Source organism: Thamnophis sirtalis, unplaced genomic scaffold (genome assembly GCF_051295495.1).
Source record: "Thamnophis sirtalis isolate CommonGarterSnake01/CBP01778 unplaced genomic scaffold, rThaSir2_p1.2 scaffold_14, whole genome shotgun sequence".
Classification (NCBI taxonomy): Eukaryota; Metazoa; Chordata; class Lepidosauria; order Squamata; family Natricidae; genus Thamnophis; species Thamnophis sirtalis.
Window position 1 is genome coordinate 612,333 of NW_028261394.1, and position 20,413 is coordinate 632,745.

The following is a 20,413-nucleotide window of genomic DNA, read 5'->3' on the forward strand; positions in this document are numbered from 1 at the left end:
CAAAACCAAAACCGGAGCAAGGTCACCGCTTTTCTTGCTTGCAGAAAGTGTGAGACGGATCGCTTCCTATGGGAGGAAGACCATAGCCAGACGGGCTCTGGAGCAGACGGGAGCCGCCTCCAGAGGACGGCCTGATCCTGGCCCTCGTCCCCAGAGTTACTCTTTCCCCCCGTTTAGCTCCACGGGAGCCACGAGGCCGAACCCACCACTGAACCCGGAGATCTGGCAGCCCGGGTGGCCAGAGGATGCGACCCTGTGCAAAGGTGTCCTTAGCCTAGACGCAGAGTAGACTAACTCCTCCTGCACGGATCGGCTTTCCTGCTGATCCGCTTGGGCCGGGGGAAGCCGGCCTGCCGAAAGGCAAAGGGTCGCATGTGTGAAAGCGCCACGTAAGTAGCTAACATTCATCCTCACTCTTCCACCTGTGTGAAGTTGAGCTATGTGTCTGCCATACAAAGTGCAGAAAAAGGCCTGGGATTCAAGGTTCTCGCCATGTTTGCAAAAGGGGAGAATGGGATGCACATCGTAGAAAATGACTCCTCCTCCTCCTCCCCCAGCTCTATTTTTTACAGAATACAGTTTACGGTGTAGGGAGCAGAAGATGCAAACAAGTAAGCCATGATGATAGTCATGATGGTATTTGCTCCCGGGGAATTCACGATCAGATGGCGGTTTCCTCCCAGCTCAGAACAGTTCCACTGCCCAGGCTTCTGCCCCAAGTCCCTCCCTCCCTCCCCCCCCTCTCTCTCTCTTTCCCTCCCTCTCTCTCTCTTTCTCTCTCTCTCTTTCCCTCCCTCTCTCTCTCTTTCTCTCTCTCTCTCTTTCCCTCCCTCTCTCTTTCCCTCCCTCTCTCTCTCTCTCTCCCTCCCTCTCTTTCCCTCCCTCTCTCTCTTTCCCTCCCCCCCTCTCTCTCTTTCCCTCCCCCTCTCTCTCTCTTTCCCTCCCCCTCTCTCTCTCTTTCTCTGTCTCTCTCTCTCTCTTTCCCTCCCTCTCTCTCTCTTTCTCTCTCTCTCTCCTTCTCTCTCTCTCTCTCCCTGACCCTCCCTTCCTCCCTCCCTCTCTCTCTCCCCCCCTCCCTCCCTTCCATTTCTAAAGGATTTCAATTTTTAGGCCAGGATGTGCAGTCGGCATCCTTTCAAGTTCAGATCCTGCCTGTTTCTTGGCGATTCCTCTGAAGGAAAAGGGCCCCCGTGTAGAGTCAGCTTCCTGCCTCCCCTCCTCCTCCTCCTCCATGGGAGGATTGCAGGAGCCCTTGGCCAGCTGAGCCAGCGGTAGAACCGTTTTCAGACAATGGACGTTTGGCTCAGCTTTGGGAGAAGGCCCGGTTGGGAAAGGGACGAGCCCAGAGGTTTTCCTTGGATGCTCTTCTGGGATCATCCGCTTTTCCCCCTGAAGCCTCACGCTGGCCTGGTGAGAGAGCAGGAATGGTTGGTTCCTGTAGTTCAAAGGCTCCATTTCTTGGCATCTGGGTTTTTTCAATGAAGAGGGAAGCTCGTGTAATTGTGTTGTGGTGTGCATCTCATTCTCCCCCCCCTCCCCAAAACACGGTCATTGGAAGGATACCAACCGAGTTGTTATATTCCGAGCCACCTCCTAGCCGGTACGGTTACAGTTTTATTTATCACTAAAATCATATCTCGTTCTGTAATTATAAGCTGTGTTGATTGAGCGTAGCAAAGGCATGCATACAGATGGATTTAATTACCTTTATAACCCGGGGATATATACATTTAATTACAGGTAACTTGTGGAGCCTGGGTATTAAAGAGCTCCTCAGCATTTCTCTTTGCTGCAACGAATCCTTTGACCCGCCTGGATTTACCTAAATGGCACCGTCGTGATTTGATGTTCTTATTTTCCTTCAAAATGCTGCTTCTTGTGTAATCCAGCCATGTTCTGCTGTGTCTCCTCCCTTGCAATGCCTTGGTCAAGGGGAAAACGAAGTGAATTCGTAATTTGTAATTTAATGAGTTTATATGCCGCCCAATCCTGGAGGACTCCGGGCGGCTTACAAATACGAGATAAAATAAAATTACAAATAGGGGAGAGAGAAAAAAACAGTTTAAAAAACACAACATACATTTGGCTTAGCTGGGGGTTGGACCTGATTTATAGATCAGCAACCCCAGGCCTGTCGGAAGAGCCAGGTTTTGGTGGCTTTTTGGAAGGCCACGAGAGTGGGAAGGGTCCGGATCTCTGCTGGTAGTTCGTTCCACAGAGCCGGAGCAGCTACAGAAAAGGCTCTCCCCCGGGTGGTCGCCAGCCGGCATTGTCCGGTCGACGGCACCCGGAGGAGGCCCAGCCTGTGGGTTCTTATCGGACGTTGGGAGGTATGTAGCAGGAGACAGTCTCTCAGTGGCATTTTGTCCCATCTTCTGTGCTCAACAAATAGCCACCACTCACCTGCGCTTCTGGGTTTCCTTATGTTTCTCGGCTGGTGTTCAAGAGGAGGTAGAAGGTTCTGGATTGTGGGGTATCCCTGGGGGGGGGGTGAGGCAGAGGCACGCCTAGGAGGTTGGACTCTGTTCTCCGTTCATGGAGAAAGCAGGTTGGCTTCCAATGAATAACAACTCCGGGTCCTTCTAGGATCCAGATGTGCAAAGGCCTTTCTGGCTTCACCATTCATGCTTTTGAGGATACTTTCAGCCCAGAGATCTTTCATTGTAAACGGGCCCTTCCTCCTGCATCCGGCCATCTAAATCCAGGGACTCTAATACCGGGTTTAGGGCTGGTGAAGGGCTGGTGAAGGAAGAGGGGGAAGGAGGAGAAGTGGGTGGAGAGGCTCTGCCAGGGCTGGGCGTCTGCGAAATGTCACCAAGCATCCAACAGAGCCTGGCGCTTTGGACAATGCAGATCTCTGGCCCCGGCCAGTGCCGGTGGCCAAGTATTTGGAGGAGCCTTGCTGGTGGGTGCGTCCAGAGAAGAATGGACGCCTGTTCTGCAGGAGGAAAGAGCCCAGCGCTTCCCTTGAACTTAAACAAGGGCCTGGGCTTGGCCTTCTGAAAGGCCTGAAGGCAGCGTGCTTAGGAAAGCCTCAATTACTCGCTGGAGTCTGGAAGGAGAGCATGTGGCCCAGGACGCTGCTTGATGTTCTCAGATCCCTCCTCCCTTAGCTGTTCTAAACACCATTTCCCCCCCCTCCGGCTTCCGTTCTCTCCCCCTCCCCTCCCTTGAAATGCACCTCTGGACGTCGGACGTCTGATTCCGGTGCACCTTTCCTGCCCTCTTCCGGGTCCAGCTTGCAGAATAGCCCTGTGAGTTCCCACCAGCACAGCCCATTGGCCACCCCAGCTGGAAGTGGTGCAATGGACGTCGAGGCACAAATCTGGGGGAGGGGGACTATACTTCCCTAAAACTCCCCTGACTTAAGAGACTCTATAGAGTGGGCACCCCCAATGCCAAGTATCCAGCCCGTGGAGTGGTAATACTCTCTGTTTTATTCCTTTTTTTAATGGCCTGTTTTAAGGAGCCTGAAGCTGCTGTTGTAATGAAGTGGCAAGGAAGTTTGTGTTCTTTTTCCCTTTTGGGGGTGGGTGGGTGGGGGGTTCTTAAGTAAATAGATTCCTTGGGTTGGGCAAGTACAGCAAAGGCAAAATGGACTGCTAAATTGGCCACCCAGTCACATGACCACCTAGCCACGCCCATCCGCCCGGTCCAGCCCCCCAACAGTGTGAGGGGCCGTGAATTGGCCCCCTGTTCAGGAGCCCCGCCCTAGAGTTCAGAGAGCGCTGTAATGGACTAGGAAGCAGCCTATGTTGACTGCTGTTCTCCTGGGGGACGTGGATCTCGCCCTTCGTGGGCCCGAGATCCCTGCAGACGCTCTTGGGTGGCAAAGACAGGGGTCTTTCCCAGGACGCAGCAGCCCCTCTCCCCCCACTCTCCAGATGCGCCATAGAACAGGGCTGGAAGGGAGACCACACAGAATCCTTGGGCAGGGGAAGATGGGGAAGCTGGAAAACATGGATTTGGGGGAAGGAGGCAGCAGGATGGTCTCTCTCTCTCTCTCCTCTTCTGGTCTCCATCTGAATTGCGGCGAGTGGAGCTCAGCTGGGGGAGGCTTCTATGACCCCATTACGTCCGATGCTTGCAGGGTGTTTGGAGGCTGAATGTTCTCAGGGTCCCCACCCCCAGCCCGCTAGGGAAGCCTCTCTTCCGCCCTTCCGAGGTGGCCGAGGTGGTGCAGTGGTTAGGGGTGCAGTACTGCAGGCCACTTCAGCTGACTGTTATCTGCAGTTCGGCTGTTCAAATCTCACCGGCTCAAAGGTTGACTCAGCCTTCCATCCTTCCGAGGTGGGTGAAATGAGGACCCGGATTGTTGTTGGGGGCGATATGCTGACTCTGTAAACCGCTTAGAGAGGGCTGAAAGCCCTATGAAGCGGTAGATAAGTCTAACTGCTATTGCTATTGCTATTCCTATATTCTCCAAATGGTTGGGCCTTTCCCAGGGCTTTGGTGCTGCTTCATTCCTTTTTTGTGGCCCTTGGTGAATGGTTCTGACTCTCGGCTTCTTGGGGTTTCATTAAACACGTCAATTGTGCTCTTGCAACTTTCATCTGTGCAGTGAAACGGGGAGCAGAAACGCTTAACTAAATAAGCATCTGCCTTTTCTTCGGCGTACTGGCGTAAGAGATTTTTTTTAATCTTAATTGAAGAAGCCGGCAACCTTAGGGAACAAACACACAGAGGCAAGCTAATTATACCCGCCCCAAAAAGCTGCAAGCGCCGTAGCTTTCCTTTTTAAAAGTGGAGACCAAAATATTCCAGCTTGGGTTGCTTGGCGAAGGATGGCCAAAGCGACAGCTGCCCTGAAAATATGAATTATAAGGACTTGGGGAGGCCAGGATGACCTTGGTGTATTTTTAATGCCTCCCTCTCCGGGAAGGCGAGAACGGTGAGTTCACTTTTAATAAATGGGGAGGTGGGAGAGAGGAGGAGAAAGATCTGGCTTGGAATCCAGAAATCCCCTTTGGCTCCCTCCAGAGATCTTGAAACCGTTCTGGGCTCTGCTGCCTGGACTCCAGGAATGAGCAGATGCCCTCAAGCAGGGATCTCCTTGGTGAGAAGGGAAAGTTTCACCACCGACTCCTTCCTGGTTTTCCCCGGAAGGAAGGGTGGGGCCAACTTTGTAAGGTGAGGCGAATTCTTTTCCCCGCCTGCCTAATTTTGTTCAAAGGGAGGAGAGGCGAAAGGGGCACCGGAGCAGAACAAGCCCCTCCAGCGGCTCTTGGGGGTCAGTGAAGAGCCCCCTCTCTCTTTCCGGGGGCTTTGATGAGGCCTTTGTGTTCCTGCTTCCTGAGGGTTGAAAGAAAGCCCTGCAGGAGACCTTCAAAAGGGGCTTCTGTGGGGAAAGCTGGAGCTCTGGGGAGGGTCTTTAGGCAGCCTCCTCCCTCCCCCAAATATTCAAAGGGGGTTAGAACATAGCTGTGCCTCTCCTGGGCGCTCCTGCCAGTTTGCATGGTTAGCTTTACAGTTAAGGCAAATGGGGAGGAGTTCTTTCCCGAGGCCAAATTGTCAGCCTGCAGGCCTCTGAGTCTACTCGGGAGGAGGGAAATCAGATGGTGGGAGGGCTGGCAAGAGGGCTGCTCCTTGATCCAAGGCAAAAGGAGGCCCACGGAGGGAGGCACCCGCCCACACACACCTCCTTTCCACCTGGAGGGGCCGTGGGTGCCCTCCAGAAAACCTGTTCCTGCCCTCACCAAGCAGGTTTGGGCCTCTGGAAGGGAACGCGGTGATTCAGCCACGTAATTGCAGCGTGTCAGGGTGATCGGTGGGCTTCCAAGTCAGCCAGGGAGCTGGGGAGATTCGAGTAACCCAACACAGCCGGCATCCTGCAGGAAGAGGAAAAGCTGAAGCCGGCATAAGGTCTCGGAGGATCTGTTGGCCAAAGCCTTCAGCCTCTCCCTGGGGAGCATCCATCCCCCCTGGGGAATGGGCAGCTGCTTTGATGGGCCTTTCTGGCTGCCTGCAGGGGAGGAGCCGCACCGTCCATCCCTTCCTTGGCCTGCAGGAATCCCCCCCCCCTCCCTCTGGCCCCCAAGACTTCCAAGTGGACGGGCGTGAAACTCCTCCAGGTGCCGACTCGGAGCCCGCAGGCTCTGCTTTTGAAGGTCTCGCAGGTGAAAAGTGGGAGGGGCTTCCACTCCCCGCAAGGATGGCCGTCCTGCCAAGTCTGGGCTGAAAGCTTTCTCCCTCCTGGCCTCACCCGCTTGCCACTCTCCTAAAACCCGGGAGTGGAGCCGTCCTTTGGACTGGCAAGGGAAGGGGAGGGGTGGGCACAACAGCAGCACCTCCCTAGGCGCCTCCCTGCGCCCTGTGTTTGCTTTTCCAACTGGCACCCTGCAGAAACAAAGGCTTCCCCTGCGTGTCTCTCTGCCTCTGTGCAAATAAGGATGCTGGGTGGCTGCAGGGAGGATAAAGGCAGGCAGGGGAGGACAACTGGGGAGGGGGGGGGCTCAAGAGGGTGAGGGGGCCACCCTGGAACAGCCCCACCCGCTTCCTGGTAGGTGGATCCTTTGAGCGAATGGGAGGCCCTCCTACGAACATAACTGGGAGAAGACTGACAGGGCTGGAAGGGGCCTCGGAGGTCTTCTAGTCTGACCCCCTGGTCAGGCAGGGAACCCCGGTATCATTTCAGGCCAGAGGCTGTCCAGTCTCCTCTTAAAAACCTTCAGGGACAGAGAACCCGCAACCTCTGGAGGCCTTTTCCTCACTGTTTAACGGTCCTCACTGCGAGGAAGTTTCTCCTTAGTCCCAGGTTAGCTTTTCTTCCTTTCCCTCCGTTGCGTCTCTGTTCCTCTGTCCTGCCTTCAGCTGCTTTGGTGAATAGGTTGACCCCCAGCCCCTTCTCTGAGACAGCCCCTCAAATATTGGAAGATCCCCCCCCCATGTCTTCCTTTTCATTAGACCCACCCAATTCCTGCACAGGATCCCTCACTCTGTGCTCTCGAGAGCCCCAAATGGGTCTCCCACCCCTGTTGAAAAACAATCCCGTAGTTGGTCGACATCCAGAGATCACTTGGATCCTTCTGCTGCCCAGTCACTCAAAGGGACAGATGGGAGGGGGGGGATTTAAGGAGATGAAGTTCAGCACACCTGAAGGCGGGACAAGCCGACTCAGGTGAAGTTTGCCAGAGAATGGGTGGTTGTTGGCCCTTCCCTTTTGCCTCCCCTGCCATGTGGAAGATAAACCCTTCGCTTGCACCCCCTTCCTCTCCCACCCCCCCCCCCCGTGGCGGTTGAATTAGCCCCACCCAAGCCTTTCATTCTTCCTTTTCTCAGATTAATCCTGTCCCGGCCCAGACATGCCTCTGTTGATTTTCATTTGTATTTCTGCATGGAACATGTCCCTAGGCCTGCTCTGGAATAAACAACACGGAACCCAGGACAGGCAGAAAGAAAAGAAAGAAATTAATTAAGCAACAGCAGGTTGCCTACAAATCCTTCTGCACCCAGGAGAGATAACAAAAGGAGGGAGCAGAGGCTGTAGGTGCCAATAGAAAACCCAGGGTAAGAAATAGCAACTCATTTAAACACCCTTCATTCCACACCCTTGTCGTCTGTTGCAATTCACAGTCAATGGCAATTTTGAAATTCCGGTTTTATTCATGGGTTATTTTGCCCCCCCCACCCCCCATAGGCGGCTTCCCTCTGGGTCAGCCCCACGTTTGCCAAGACAGGCAGGGACAGCGCAGCTCCAAACTGCGCCCAGGGACTAGATCCTTGTAGGAAAAGAGAACTCCTTCCCAGAATTGCTAGGAAGATGCGGGATGAGATTTCAAATCATCGGATAGCTGCCCATTTCTTTGCTACAGGGAAAGACAAAAAGCTGGTGCTCTGTTTTATTTTTAGATTCGTATCTTGCCGCAAGCAGAACAAACAGTAATTTTGTGGTTAACTGTTTTATCCTTTGATCCCCCTTATCTAATATTTTTGCTCTGCAACGCTGGTGCCCGGGCAAGTTGTCTCTCCATCTTCTTCGGGGTCCTGTAGCAGGAGATTTGGGGGTTTACGACTGTTCTGGTACGCTGGCCTGGAAGGGCGAAGTAGAGCTGGCAGGGGTGTGTGCAGGTGGCCTCCCCGCTCCTGGGAAAGAGCCCCACGCCCCAGGATGTCCCAAAACAAGCCATTATCTGCTCTCTTCTCAGCTGACGGAAACGCTGGGTGTTTATGGGCCACCTGCCTTCCTGATGTGATCAGACCTGCCCCAGCGACTCTCCCTCCCTTCCTGCCCAACCTGGGGCTGGCAAAGGAGAGAAGGAACTTGCTCTTTGCCAGTTATGCCGTTGAAGGGATAGGGTGGCTCCGCAGACCTCTGCATCCTCCCAGGCCTGGGCAGAAGGAAGTGGGCACCCTCCAGGGCAGCACTGAGCTCGCCCTTTCTTTGACGGATTTTTCCCAGCCAGAAACAGTTGGTGTGCAGTTTGGGAGCATGCAGGAAGAGAGCATTCCAAAGCTCTCTGCCTGGCTCCCCCCAAACGGGCATCCCCCAGGTGCACAGGGCCGCACTGCCTCTTATGCCCAGCAAGGACAGCAGCACCAGGCCGGGGGGGGGGGGAGATTCCTGGCGGTGCCAGGTTTCCCTTCCAGGCCAGCCGCGTCTCCTGGGAAGCCTCTGGAGCGCTTCTGGCCTCCATCTTCTCACAGCCCATGGCCACTGACTGATGGGGGCTGACTCTGGATCTGCCTGCAGGGACCTTCCTCCCAGAGCCTGCAGGCTCTGCTGGGAGACCGAGGCAGGCAGGAGCCTTCTGAAAAGGCAGCAGAGGCTTCTTGATGCTCCGTGGGTGTGTTTTCACTGCCAGGGAGAGGGTGGAAATTCCTACCTCAGTTGCCCAAATAACTCTGCCATCCTCTGGTGCCCTGCACTGGTGGGAGGAGGGGCCCTCGGTTGCCACTCTCTTCCCCACAGCAAAATGCCTGGCTGGGGCCTCGGGTGCTGGTGTTGGTAGGGCTCCCCTTGCCCCCTCAGCAAAGAGGGGAGACCCTTCTGTAAGGGGTGCCAGTAAGTCTGGGCAGCCGAAGAGGCTCAAGAAGCCCCCCACCCTTCCTGGGTGTTTCGTATTGGCACTTTTATCGATCTGTGTGGCAACGCACCTGTAGGGGGTGGCTCTCTGTTGCCCCCTGCCAGCCAAAGGAAATGGCTTTGGTGGGGGGGAAGCCCCCAACCCGGTAAAGTTTGTGTGCCTCGAGTCCTGGGAGTCTCTCTGTGGAAAATAATTCGGATGTTTTTGGTTTTGCTTTAAGTGTCTGGTGAATCCAATTGATTCCAATCTGGACCAGGATCCTGGGTGGGTCAGGAAATCTTCTTGTCTTTGGGTTCTTCTGCTCTGGGCTGATATCCTTTCCAAAAAAGAGGGAAGAAAGGAGGTCCAGGTCTCCTCTTTTGGGGGAGGGGGCGGGGGAACCACCTTTTGACTGGCTTGACCAAACCGGAGAGAGGGTCTGGCCCTTGGGGGTTGGGCGGGTGTGTCTGTGATGCGGTTTCTCTACCAGCCAAAGGTGGGGAAGGCCAGAGAAGCCCCCGGGAAGCGCGCAGCTTCCTCCGCCGCCTAACCCTGCGCGCCGGCCCGGCCTGCTGGCGGCTCCCCCAGCCCGCGCCTTTTCCCCTCCCCCTTCCCCACCCAGCCGGGCTCCTGCCACGGACGGCCCAGGAGGCGGCAGAGCCAGCAGCCGCTCCTGCCGCGCACCAGCCCCGCCGCCGCCGCTCCCTGCCCGCGCAGCACCCACCGGCGTAAGTGGGGCGGGTGGGCGGGGGTCCCCACGAACGGAGCAGGGGCCGGGGAGGAGGGCGCCCCGGGAGAGCGCTGCCCTCCGCTGAGAAACCGGGCTGGCGCTGGGGCAACCGGAGCTCCGGCCGGCGGGGGAACCGATTCCCCCCTCCCGCCGCACTTCTCGCGGGGAAGCGGCAGGGACGTCGCTCCCCGCCGCGCTCCGGACTTTGAACTCCGAAGCCGCCTTCCGGGCTCGCCGGGGCAGAAGCGAGGGAGGCGCGGGATGCCGCTGCCGTCGCGCCGGGCGGCTGAGCTGGGACGCCGCGATTCCGGGCGCCGAGCGCGGGTGGAGGCGGGGGGCGCTGGCTCGGGGGGCGCCCTTGGCCGCTCCGCCCTCGATCGGCGGCCGCCACGGAGCCCCCTTTGCGGTGGGGGCCCGGGGGGAAGGCTGGCGCGGGACTCTCCCGGGCGAGGATCCCCGGAGCGACCTCGCTGGGCTCTTTGCGCCGCGCAGCCGGAGGGGGCCGGTCCCTCCCGCGGCTCTTTGGCCTCCGGGGGAGATTCCGTTGCAGGCGCCCACCAAGCGGCATCCGGGGCTCTTTCGGTCCCTCCCACGCCAGGCCCGGGACTCCTCCGCTGCTTCGAGGGGATTTGGGGGAAGGGAGCGATTGCGAAGCTCATTGGCGACGGAGATTGGGGGGGGGGCGTCTGGGGAGACCCTCTGGCCTGATCTGCCCCTGCGGAGGGGCTAAGGGGGGCCTGAGCCAGGCAGGGTCCTGTGCCTCGCTTTCCCTGTCTATAAAATGAGGAGTCCTTGGAAGAGCCCCGGATTACAGCGAGGCGAAGAAAGCTTGGACTGCGGGCGTTTTAGTGGTGGAGGACCGAGGAAGGGCTGAAGGGCTTGGCTGGAGAGGCTCCCGTGCCTTCCCCTCCGGAAAACGGGAGTTGTACCCGGAGGTGGGTGGTGGGGCTGCAACAGGTGCGCAGGTAAGGGGTGTGTTTCGCCTTTTCCCTTCTGATCGTGGCGGCGTTTTTGGCCTGGGTCTCGATGGTCCGAGAGTCGAAGAGAAAAGCCGCCCAGAATCGGTTTGGGAAGCCTTTTCCGTGGAGGTCCCCTTGAGCAGCTGAGCCCCTTCCTATTGCTTTGCACCCCTGGGGAACAATTTAGTGTGTTTTGTGAATCCTTCCAGTTGTAACTTATTTCAGCAAACTTAATTAGTTTGCAAAGGGTGCGTAATGTGACATGTGAATTAGGATTGTTGGAGAAAGAAAAGTGGCACTCGGAACAATGAGATGAATAGCAAGGATTTCCATATTTATACATATGTGCGCACACACACACACACACACACACACACACACACACACAGGTGAGTGGTGAAGCCACTGTCCTGGGCACGCCCTGGGGTGTCTGCAGTCCAGGGATTCCACCTTGTCTAACCTCCCATGTAAGCAGTTGCATTGGGGGGGGGGGGGCTCTTCCTTTATCCGAGTCCCACCTGCCAGCACCTTCCCTTGCTCTGCATTTGGCTTCCCTAACCCAGAGGAGGGGGAGGGGGAGGCTCCCTCATGGTCCTCCAGCATGGTTGTCCTTTCTGAAGACCCCTCCCACCTGGCCTTAGAAAGGGGGCCCCAGAGAGGAATGGCACAAGGGCTCTGAAGCTGAGGTCGAGAGCGCAGGTGCCCAAGTCAATCCTGACCTCTGCCAGGGGGCCACTCCCAGGGGCACGGTGGGCGTGGCCGAGGGTGGCATTGGTCGCCCTCATGCTAGGGACCCCTTGGAGGCAAACAGCTGGATGATCTCAAGTTCTTCGGATCTTCCTCAGACCCTAACCATAAAAGGGGCTGCCGGGGGGGGGGTGTCTCTTCGCCCAAGCATGGCTCCTCCCGAGTCCCTCCTTCCCCAGGGGCCAACCAGGGATGCAGCTGGGAAGCTGGACCTTTAGACGGCTCCTGCTCTGGATTATCCCAGGTGAGGGTCGCCTGGCCAGAGCCCCCCCGGCCCTAAGCCAAGCGCCCCCCCCCCCGCTCTGCTTCCAGAAACCCCTTGTCTGGATTTTCCCTGCCTGCCTCCTTTCAGAGCCCTTGGGATCCTTGCTGCTCGCTGGAGTCCTTTGACAAGAGGCTCTCGAGGCTGTTTTCCCAGGTTCTGCTCCCCTTCGCATTCCTCCTGCCTCCTTTCTGCGCATTGCTTTGATCGGTAGCTCATCGCCTGTCAGCTTTCCAGGAGGGTCTGGCCGGCAGCTCTGGGAAACGGCTCCCTTTCTGCAGAGCCATTTTGTGCTTCTGGGAAGAAAACTGCCCAGATTCAGTGGATCAGGCCAGGGCGTGAATCTCAGGCCACTGATCAACCTCATCGGGGTGGGCTAAGCTGGCCTGGAGGCGGGCTGGGCACAGCGGCCCTCGTAGCCTGTCAACGGTGGTGGCGGTGGCGTAAGGAGGCGCAGGGTCCCTCCCACCCACGGAGGCGTATTTAAAGATTTTACGACCCCAAGTAAAACCCCTCCCTCTTTCCACGGCCCAGTGCAGATCAAACAACCACCAGCTGGCAAATGTAAGACGGAGCAGGTGGCCAGCGAGAGAAACGTAAGAGAGCCGGGCAGCCCCGTTTGCTGCCTGGCCTTCTGGTGGCTTCAGGGATCCTGACTTCATGTTCTCCTCTGGCCACTCCCTGGCTGGGCAGACAGACGTTTCTCAGGAAGGGCTCCCGCGGAGAGGAAGGCATTCTGGCACTGGCCACGGGCTGAATGGCTCTGCAGGCTGCCCATCCCTCAATATTGTTTGGGAAGGCTGGGATAGAGAAGTCCCCCTTTCCCAAGATGCCCTTTCAGAGTGGACACACAAGCTGGGCATTGTGAGGAGGAAGAGGAGAGTTTTGGCTCCCTCTCTCTCTCTCTCTCTCTCCCTCCCCATTGCTTTTCCCTTCCTTCCTTCTGGTCTGGAAGCTCTCCGTTGTAGCTGCTGTACTTTTACCCCAGGGATTGGGGGGCTTTGGCCCAGAGCAGCAAATTGCATCCTTGAGGCTGGAACATTCCTCTTCTAGGCCAAGTGCCATCTCAATCCTTTGCCCTTCTTCAGAGGGGGCACACCATCTGTGCCTTCTCTGCAGGGCTCCTTGGCACCGCGAGGGGCCAAGCGGACAACAAGAAGGGTTCACAATTGAGGCTCCAAACTTCCCAGTCTAGAAGAAGAAACCCATCTGAGCAGGGAGCCAGGGGGTGCAAGTCTTCAGCGCATAACCCATGCTCCTTGGAGACCAGTGTGCCCCCCCCCCCCAGGAGCCGCATGAAGGGCAGCTGCGACCCTCTCTATGCCTCAGCGCCTCTTAAAGCAACCCCTCCCGAATCCTCAGGTGTGGCCCCAGAGCTGCTACACCAAGATCTTTTAGTGTGACAGGAGGGAGGGAAGGGAGCAGAGGTGAGTAATTCTACTAAATGCACCTAAGGAGCCTTCCTGTCAGTCAAAGGCAGACAATCCTGTTGGGGCTGTAATTCGGAAGCCAAGCAGAGCCGCTGAAAGGCCGGCGTGAGCAAAGTTGCAGGCCTTGTTCTGGCCGTTAAGCCAAAAGAGATGCAGAGGCGGCTCTTCAGGGCCACAGGAAGGAGCAGACTCCACCCTGGAAGGCCATTCAACGCATCCAAGGTTTCAAGATTAAACAGGGTCCACAAATAAAGGAGCGGATCCTTCGGATAACGGCCGGCAGAGGCAAATCTTAATCCCCCTGAGGGCCAGAGGAGAGGAGCCCATTGCAACACAAATTGGGGCCACCCAAGAAAAGCCTCTTCTTCTATTGAGTGCCCCCCTCCGTCTCCGGCTAAGGAAGAGCCTTCCGAGGCCCCCAGGGGCTCCAAAGGCCACCCCCAGCCCTTCCCTTGCTTGCGGATAGGATGAGCAGCCTCTCTCGATAGGCCAATCAGCTGTCTAGATTCAGGTATCCTCAACCCATTAACCCCCCACCCACAAACCTCAAGACATCAGCTCCCTCGTGGCCGCCCCACCCACGGAGTCCACTTCGGTTAAGTGGCCATTGATGGAAGAGAGATACGGTGGCTCAGCGGGTAGAAGGCAGCATTGCAGGCTGATTCTGCCTGCTGCTAGCAGTTCAATCCTGACTGGCTCGAGGCTGACTCAGCCGTCCTCCGTCCTTCCGTGGTTGGTAAAACCAGGGCCTAAATCCCTGGGGCCAAGAGGCTTGGAGAGGGATGTGGGAGCACTGTGGTCTGACTGGGGGAAGTGAGGAAAATATGACTATCACTATTGAGGTCCGGCCCCGACTAGAATTGAATTTATGATGGGTGATTGTTGTTTTAAATTGTATTGTTTTTATATTTTTTTATATTCTGTTTGTAAGCCGCCCGGAGTCCTTTTAGGATTGGGCGGCATATAAAAGTTTGAAATAAAATAAATATTCAGCTTCGTGGGGATTTAGAGTCATCCAGGGGTCCCTGGGAGAGGAAGAAGACCCCTGGCGCAGCTGCCACCCTCCCAGGTCCAGATTTAGCTTCCCTAACTGGCTGATCCGGCTCTTCCACTCTGAAGTAAGAGCGTGTTGTGTTGTTTTTTTTTCCAAAGGAGAAGATCAGGCCCGACCGCATCTCCGGAGTTCTTCTAAATCCGTTTGTCAAGCTTGGCAACTTTCAGGCCTGACTTTTGAGAAGGCAGCTTCCACTGGTGGAAACCGTGGGATTTCTTCTGTCGAAGTAAAGGAAGCGGCAGAAACCGGACTGGCTGAAGGAGCAGAAGTTTTCAAGGTGACACGTTTAGCCTAATTCTGCTCTTGTTTTCTCTCTGGGTCCAAACAGCTTCGCTGTCTTCTCCTCTGAAGGAGCCGCCCCTCCTCCTGCCCCACCATGCTGATCCTCCTGGTGTTCATCATCCTCTTCCACATCACTTCAGCCGCACTTCTCTTCATCTCCACAATCGACAGCGTGAGTTGCCAGGGCAGCTTTCCTTCCTTTTGGGGTCTGATTCCAGGATTGAAGGGATCTCCTCTGGACACGGAGATTAAATTTCACCAACCTCTTCCAGTCTGGAAGTACACGGAGAGCCCCTTTAGCCTGAGGGCAGGGTGGCTGGGTTCCACCACAAAACCGCGGTAGAATAAAGCGCGCTCGACGAAAGCGCGTACGTGACATCATCACAGCGCGACGAAAACATTGCGCTGTGAGCGGTAAATTTAAAATTAAAGCGAAAACCTTACCCTAACCCCCCCAAACCTAACCCTAAACCTAACCCTTAACCTAACCCTAAACCTAACCCTTAACCTAATGCTAAACCTAACGCTAACCCTAAACCTAACCCTAACGCTTAACGTAACCCTAACCCTAACCCTAACCCTTAACGCTTAACGTAACCCTAAACCTAACCCTAACCCTAACCCTTAACGCTAAACCTAACGCTAACCTTTAACCTAACCCTAAACCTAACCCTAACGCTTAACGTAACCCTAAACCTAACCCTAACCTTAACCTAACCCTTACCTTTATGTGAATCGGCTTGCTTTAATTTTATTTTAATTTTATTTTAATTTATTTTTAATTTTTTTCATCGCGCTGCTGATGAGGTCACGTACGCGCTTTCGTCGGGCGCGCTTTATTCTACCGCGGTTTTGACGGGTCATGGGGTAGCTGAACCTTCGTCCCTGGAAAACATGCGGACGTCAACTCCCAGGAGTCCCCTCAAAGCTGGCTGGGGAATTCTGGGAGTTGAAGTCCGCACGTCTTTGAGCAGCCAAGGTTGAGAAACATGGGTCCAGGTGCTGCTGAGAAAGTCCCCCGTGCTTTGGTGCCCAACCTAAAACAAAAAACAAAACACCGCGCGCACCCATGAACTACGACTCCCTCCTTGGGGCGATGCCAATTCAGCCGAGCAAAGCAGCCAGAAGTCTTTCTGCAAACACAGATTGCAAATGGGTCACTGGCACCAACAGAGGAGGGAGGGACCGAAGGCCCTTCTGATCTTTGAGGCATCCGTTATCCCGGGAGTCTCGTCCCTCTCGGTCTGTCCCGACCTCTGATGATCGGCCAATCCATGGGCTGTTTCGGTTGTGTTTTCACTGGCCGGGAAACAAAACATGAAGGATTTACCCAGGCCTGAGCTGAATTCAGGCTGAATAGAGCTCAAATACTGACCTCACCACCAGCTGAAACAAAACACACACACATACACACACACACACACACACACACACACACACACACACACACGGAGCTACTTCCTGATTCTTAGACATATTGACAAAGTTCTCTCTCCCCATGGTATCCACGGACGAGGTCAGCAGGTGATGGCTGCCAGCCACAAAGCCTTGCTGAATATTCATCACCTGGGCTTCCCGTGGGTTGGGGTCTTTTTCATTTTAAAAACAAAAGGCGAGTCCTGGGTCTCCCTACACTCTCTGTGTCCTTCTCCCCTTCCTTTTCAGGCCTGGTGGGTGGGCGATGGCTTCTTCACAGACATCTGGCACCAGTGCTTCAATGAGACGAACTGCACCGCCTTGGACAACACCCTTCCAGGTGAGTCTCCGGGAGGACTTTCCCACTGGCTGGGACACTCCAAAGGCACCTCTGTGTGTGTGTGTAGGGAGTCTGCTCCGCTCCCTCTCCCCAGCCCCAAAGTCTCCTAAGTAGCCTGTGGTTGCAAAAGGGCATCCTGGCATTCAGCATTTTCCCAATGGCACAGAAATAGGGCGTGTTACTGGGGCTGTGATAGATCAGCGGTTAAAGATGCTGAGCTTGTCGGCTGACAGCCCCCAGTTCAAGTCCCCAGAGCTGTTATCAGGGTGAGCTCCAGTTACCGGCCCCAGCAGCTGCCCTCCTAGCAGTTAGGAAGCAAATGCAAGTAGATAAATAGGTACCGTTTTGGTGGGAAGATAACGGCGTTCCATGACCAGAGAAGCGTCTTCGGAGAACGCTGGCTCCCTCGGCCAAACAACAGAGGTGACCGCTGCTCCCTCGGGTCAGACATGACTGGACAGGGAAACCTTTACCTTTATATTCTGTTTCTAGGCTTCCGTCCTTGAAGCTGCCTCAGATAAGGAAGCTTTTTGGGGCTGGGGGATGCAGGCTGCAGCCCTGTCTGCTCCCCCAGGGGCGTCTGGGACGCCGGCCCCAACTGAAAACCCCTTTCCTCTGGGATCTCCCCCTCTTTGAGGAGTGGGGCCTTTGCCAAGTCGCTTGGGGGGAGGGGGGGGAAGAGGAGGAAGGGAGTGGCCCAGAGCTGCCCCATTCAGAGGTTCCTTGCAGTGGAAGCCGCTGATTTTCCTGTGGAGGAAATCGAGGATGGAGAGTTGGCAGGAGAGCCCGGGCTCCTTTTATTGTCCTTCGGCAGGAATTGGCACAAGGACTTCTTGGGCAGGATGCGGCTGGGCCTGGAGGCGGAAAGGCCGGTGGAAAATGGGCCTGGGCAGGGGAGGCCCCTGAGGTGCTGCTGCTGCTGCTGCTGTCCGGAAGGAGGAGGGGGCTGGCTCCAGCTTGCCTTTGAAGCTTCTCCAGCACTGGGCCTTAAGCCATCAATCCTGGCTTGCCAGCCACGGCCTCTTGTGCTGCACAATCCGGCGGGGGTGGCCGACCGTGAGAACTTTAAGACCCGGGAACTTCAACTCCCAGAATTCCCCAGGCCTTAAAAGTGGCCAGGGCTTCCGCGGTGGCTGGGGAATTCCGGGAAGGGAAGTTGCCAAGGGTCGAGCCCTTTGCACGAGGTGGGCCTGGTGGGCCGTTTGCCCGAGGGGCGACCCGTCTCCACATGCCTTTTCATTCGCTCCCGCCCCTCCCTCCAGAATACGCGTCTATCCAGACCGTCCAGGCCTCCATGATCCTGGCCACCATCCTGTGCTGCGTGGCCTTCCTGGTCTTCGTCCTGCAGCTCTTCCGCCTGAAGCAAGGGGAGCGGTTCGTGCTGACCTCCGTCATCCAGCTCCTGTCCAGTGAGTATCCCGGCCCCGAAGCCCCCGTGCCCAGGAGGGGAGCCACGTGGTGAACGGGTGGGGGAGGCGCCCCTTTCCTCTTCCTCATGGCTGGCTGGGGGGAGGCAGCCTCAGAGGCGCCACGTGGCCATTTGCAATAGGCTACTCCTCGACTTACAGCTGTTCAAAGTTGTGACCAGACTAAACGACTCGCAGCCGGTCTTTGCGGTGATAACCGTTGCGATGTCTCCAGGGTCACCTGAGCAAAATTTGGGCGCTTGGCAACTGTCGCTGCAGCATCCCCAGCTGGTCTCTGCCCCCGGGGGAGCCTGACTCGGTTAACGACTGCTGAACAATTGTGGCCAAAAAAGTCGGGCACGACTCACTGAACCTTGCTCAGCAACCGAAATCCCGGTCGTAAGTCGAGGACTGCTCCTGCTGTAGGCCTAGAGTTTGTATCTTGCCGTTAAGCGGGGTCCCCTCTGCCTCTTGCCCCCCCCCACCCCTCCCCAGGCCTCTGCGTGATGATCGGGGCCTCCGTCTACACCGACCGGCGCTCGGAGCTGCACCGGGGCCTCTTCTACAGCCACTTGGAGGTGGAGAGCGGGCGCTTCGGCTACTCCTACGTCTTGGCCTGGGTGGCCTTCGCCTTCACCCTGCTCAGCGGCCTCATGTATCTGGTCCTGAGGAAGCGCAAATAAAGCCGGCTGGCGAGGGAGAAGAACAGCCCCCCCTCTGCCCTCCCCAGCTCTCCTTGAAGCGCTGGCATTCCAGCCCCCCCTTTGTGTAAATAGAAGCGCTTGTCGTTCAGCCACGGCTGGGCCCCTCCCCCGTCCTTGGCGAGGCATTACAAGGCCGGCGGGAGGGCCGGAGAGAAGAAAGAGGTGGGTGGACTGGCTCTTCTGGGCAGGGATGCCAGCCAGCAGCCCCCCCGGCTCTCAAGAGCTCTGGGCAAGCTGGCCCCCCTCCCGCTTTGGGGTCCCCTCTGGCTCTGCAGCTCCCCAAAGAGCAGTGGGGCTACCCGGCCTTAACAAAAGGCGAGAGGGGGACCGGGGGGGGGTCTGGCTGGGGCTGGCAGAGTGCAACAGATGCCATCCTCCTTAGCCCAGCTTCCCTTTCAGGCCGTATGAAGGGGGGCCTCCTCACAGCACACCTTCTCCCTCCGCCCCCCCCAATTCTATAACCCCCCCCCTCCGAGGGCTGGCATCGTGGGAGCTGGAGCAACCGTAGCGAATTCCCAGTGCCTTCTGGGCGCCAAGGGCCCCCTCCGACCTGCCCCTCCCGTCGCTTCGTGCAACAGCGCCTCTCAGTGGGGTGGCTGAGGGTCTTCCTTTCACTCTGCCCAGGGGGGCTCACAAGGGCCCCTCGCCCAAGACGAAGCCGCCCCTCGGCGATGCTCCGGTGCGTCCTGAGCTACCTCATGTGTGCCACGTGGTCTCCGTCTCGGTCCACCGCTGGAGCGTTTCCATCCTTGGCGCAGCTCCAGACGACCCTCGTCCTCCAGCCCAGCCTGGCGCAGAATTCCTTCCCGTTCTGTCCTTCCCCCCCATTTTCTGAGGAACTTCACACATTCCGGGCGCCCCCATCGCGGGAGGAAGCAAAGCTCCGAGGCAACTCCGCTCCTCTCGACCCGAGGCGGCCCTGCAGGCGGCTGCCCGTTGGCCCCAGGGGGAGCCTGGACTTTGGCATCTGCACCAAAGCTGGACGGTGTTGGGAAGCCTCCGAGGCCACAGAATCCCCGGGTGATGTGGGCAGACTTCCAAGGCGGAGCGACGCCCGGCTGGCGCTGGGGAGGAGAGGCGGCCAGACCCAGCAGAGCCCAGGGAGACCCCGAGGGCAGGCGCCTGATAACCCCCCACAGCCCTCCTGGCGGCTGGCCTTTCTTCTCCATGGCTCCCGCAGAGAAGCCCCCGTGGGCGGCTTTATTAGATGGTGGCCGATTCCTTCCCGAGCGCTACGGAGCGAATTGGGGCTGCTTTGAGGAACGTGAAGAAGAGGCTCCACCTGCAGGGATGACGGGGCCTTCCCTGCTGCTCCCCAAACTCCCTGCGCCAGACACGCCCTTTGTGTCTTACGAGGACATTTGGCGCGCGAGACGGACTTTTATCTGGACTGAAATCGCATCCTCAGACGTCTGGGGAGAAGATGGTTCCCGCTAGGCATCCTCGCCCACTTTGGCCTTTAATGCTTTTAAGTCTGCCTTTAATTCCCGCCACTTCCTCCCTTCGGAATAACCCCTTCTCTCCCCCCCATTTCCCTGACCCCAACCCGGCTCTTTTCTTCAGGCTGCAGCTCTGCGCAAGCTTTAAAAGTAAGTTTTTGCCCCTGGTGAGCCTTTATTCAGAAGAACTAACACCTCTGGTGAGGTTATATAGTTTGGATTTATATTTATGTTTAAAAACAATAGCCCATGTACACCGAGATATGTAACCCTATTTACCTCCTTTCTATTTCCGACCCTTGGTAAGAAGCGAAGAGGAAGCCTCCCTCACCCACCCCCAGAGCCCCCCGTGAGCGAAGGCTCTGCCCCTGAAGGGGAAGGGAGGTTTCTCAGGCTTTTGAGCCATGGAGCAATTGGGGTTCCTCAGAGGACAAACTGGTAGCTCAATTCCACCAACTGTGCCTTTCCTCATTTTCTATTTTATATACCTTTTCCACTCAACTGTACATAGAAATAAAACCTTGCAACTGGGGTCCGGCCGACGTCTCATTCCGTTGTAGCTGCGAGGCCGACCGTCTTCATTTCATTTATTAAATTTATAGGCTGCCCAATCCCCGAGGACTCCGGGCGGCTTACAATGAA

At 56.7% G+C, this 20,413-nt stretch overlaps 1 protein-coding gene across 3 annotated transcripts; it reads left to right on the forward strand.

Annotated features, from left to right (window-relative positions):
- Window positions 1-9,590: 9,590 nt before the first annotated feature.
- On the forward strand, window positions 9,591-20,303 carry EMP2 (epithelial membrane protein 2). 3 transcript variants are annotated; one of them, XM_087728472.1, is made up of 5 exons: window positions 9,591-9,730; window positions 14,513-14,638; window positions 16,132-16,222; window positions 17,485-17,631; window positions 18,124-20,303. In XM_087728472.1, the coding sequence occupies exons 2-5, from the start codon at window positions 14,561-14,563 to the stop codon at window positions 18,309-18,311; spliced, it is 504 nt and encodes a 167-aa protein (XP_087584598.1). In that variant the 5' UTR covers window positions 9,591-9,730; window positions 14,513-14,560; the 3' UTR covers window positions 18,312-20,303. The 3 variants fall into 3 exon arrangements, with proteins under 3 accessions (XP_087584598.1, XP_087584600.1, XP_087584599.1); XM_087728474.1 differs by lacking the exon at window positions 9,591-9,730 and adding an exon at window positions 13,949-14,410; XM_087728473.1 differs by lacking the exon at window positions 9,591-9,730 and having other exon boundaries at window positions 13,949-14,638.
- Window positions 20,304-20,413: the final 110 nt, after the last annotated feature.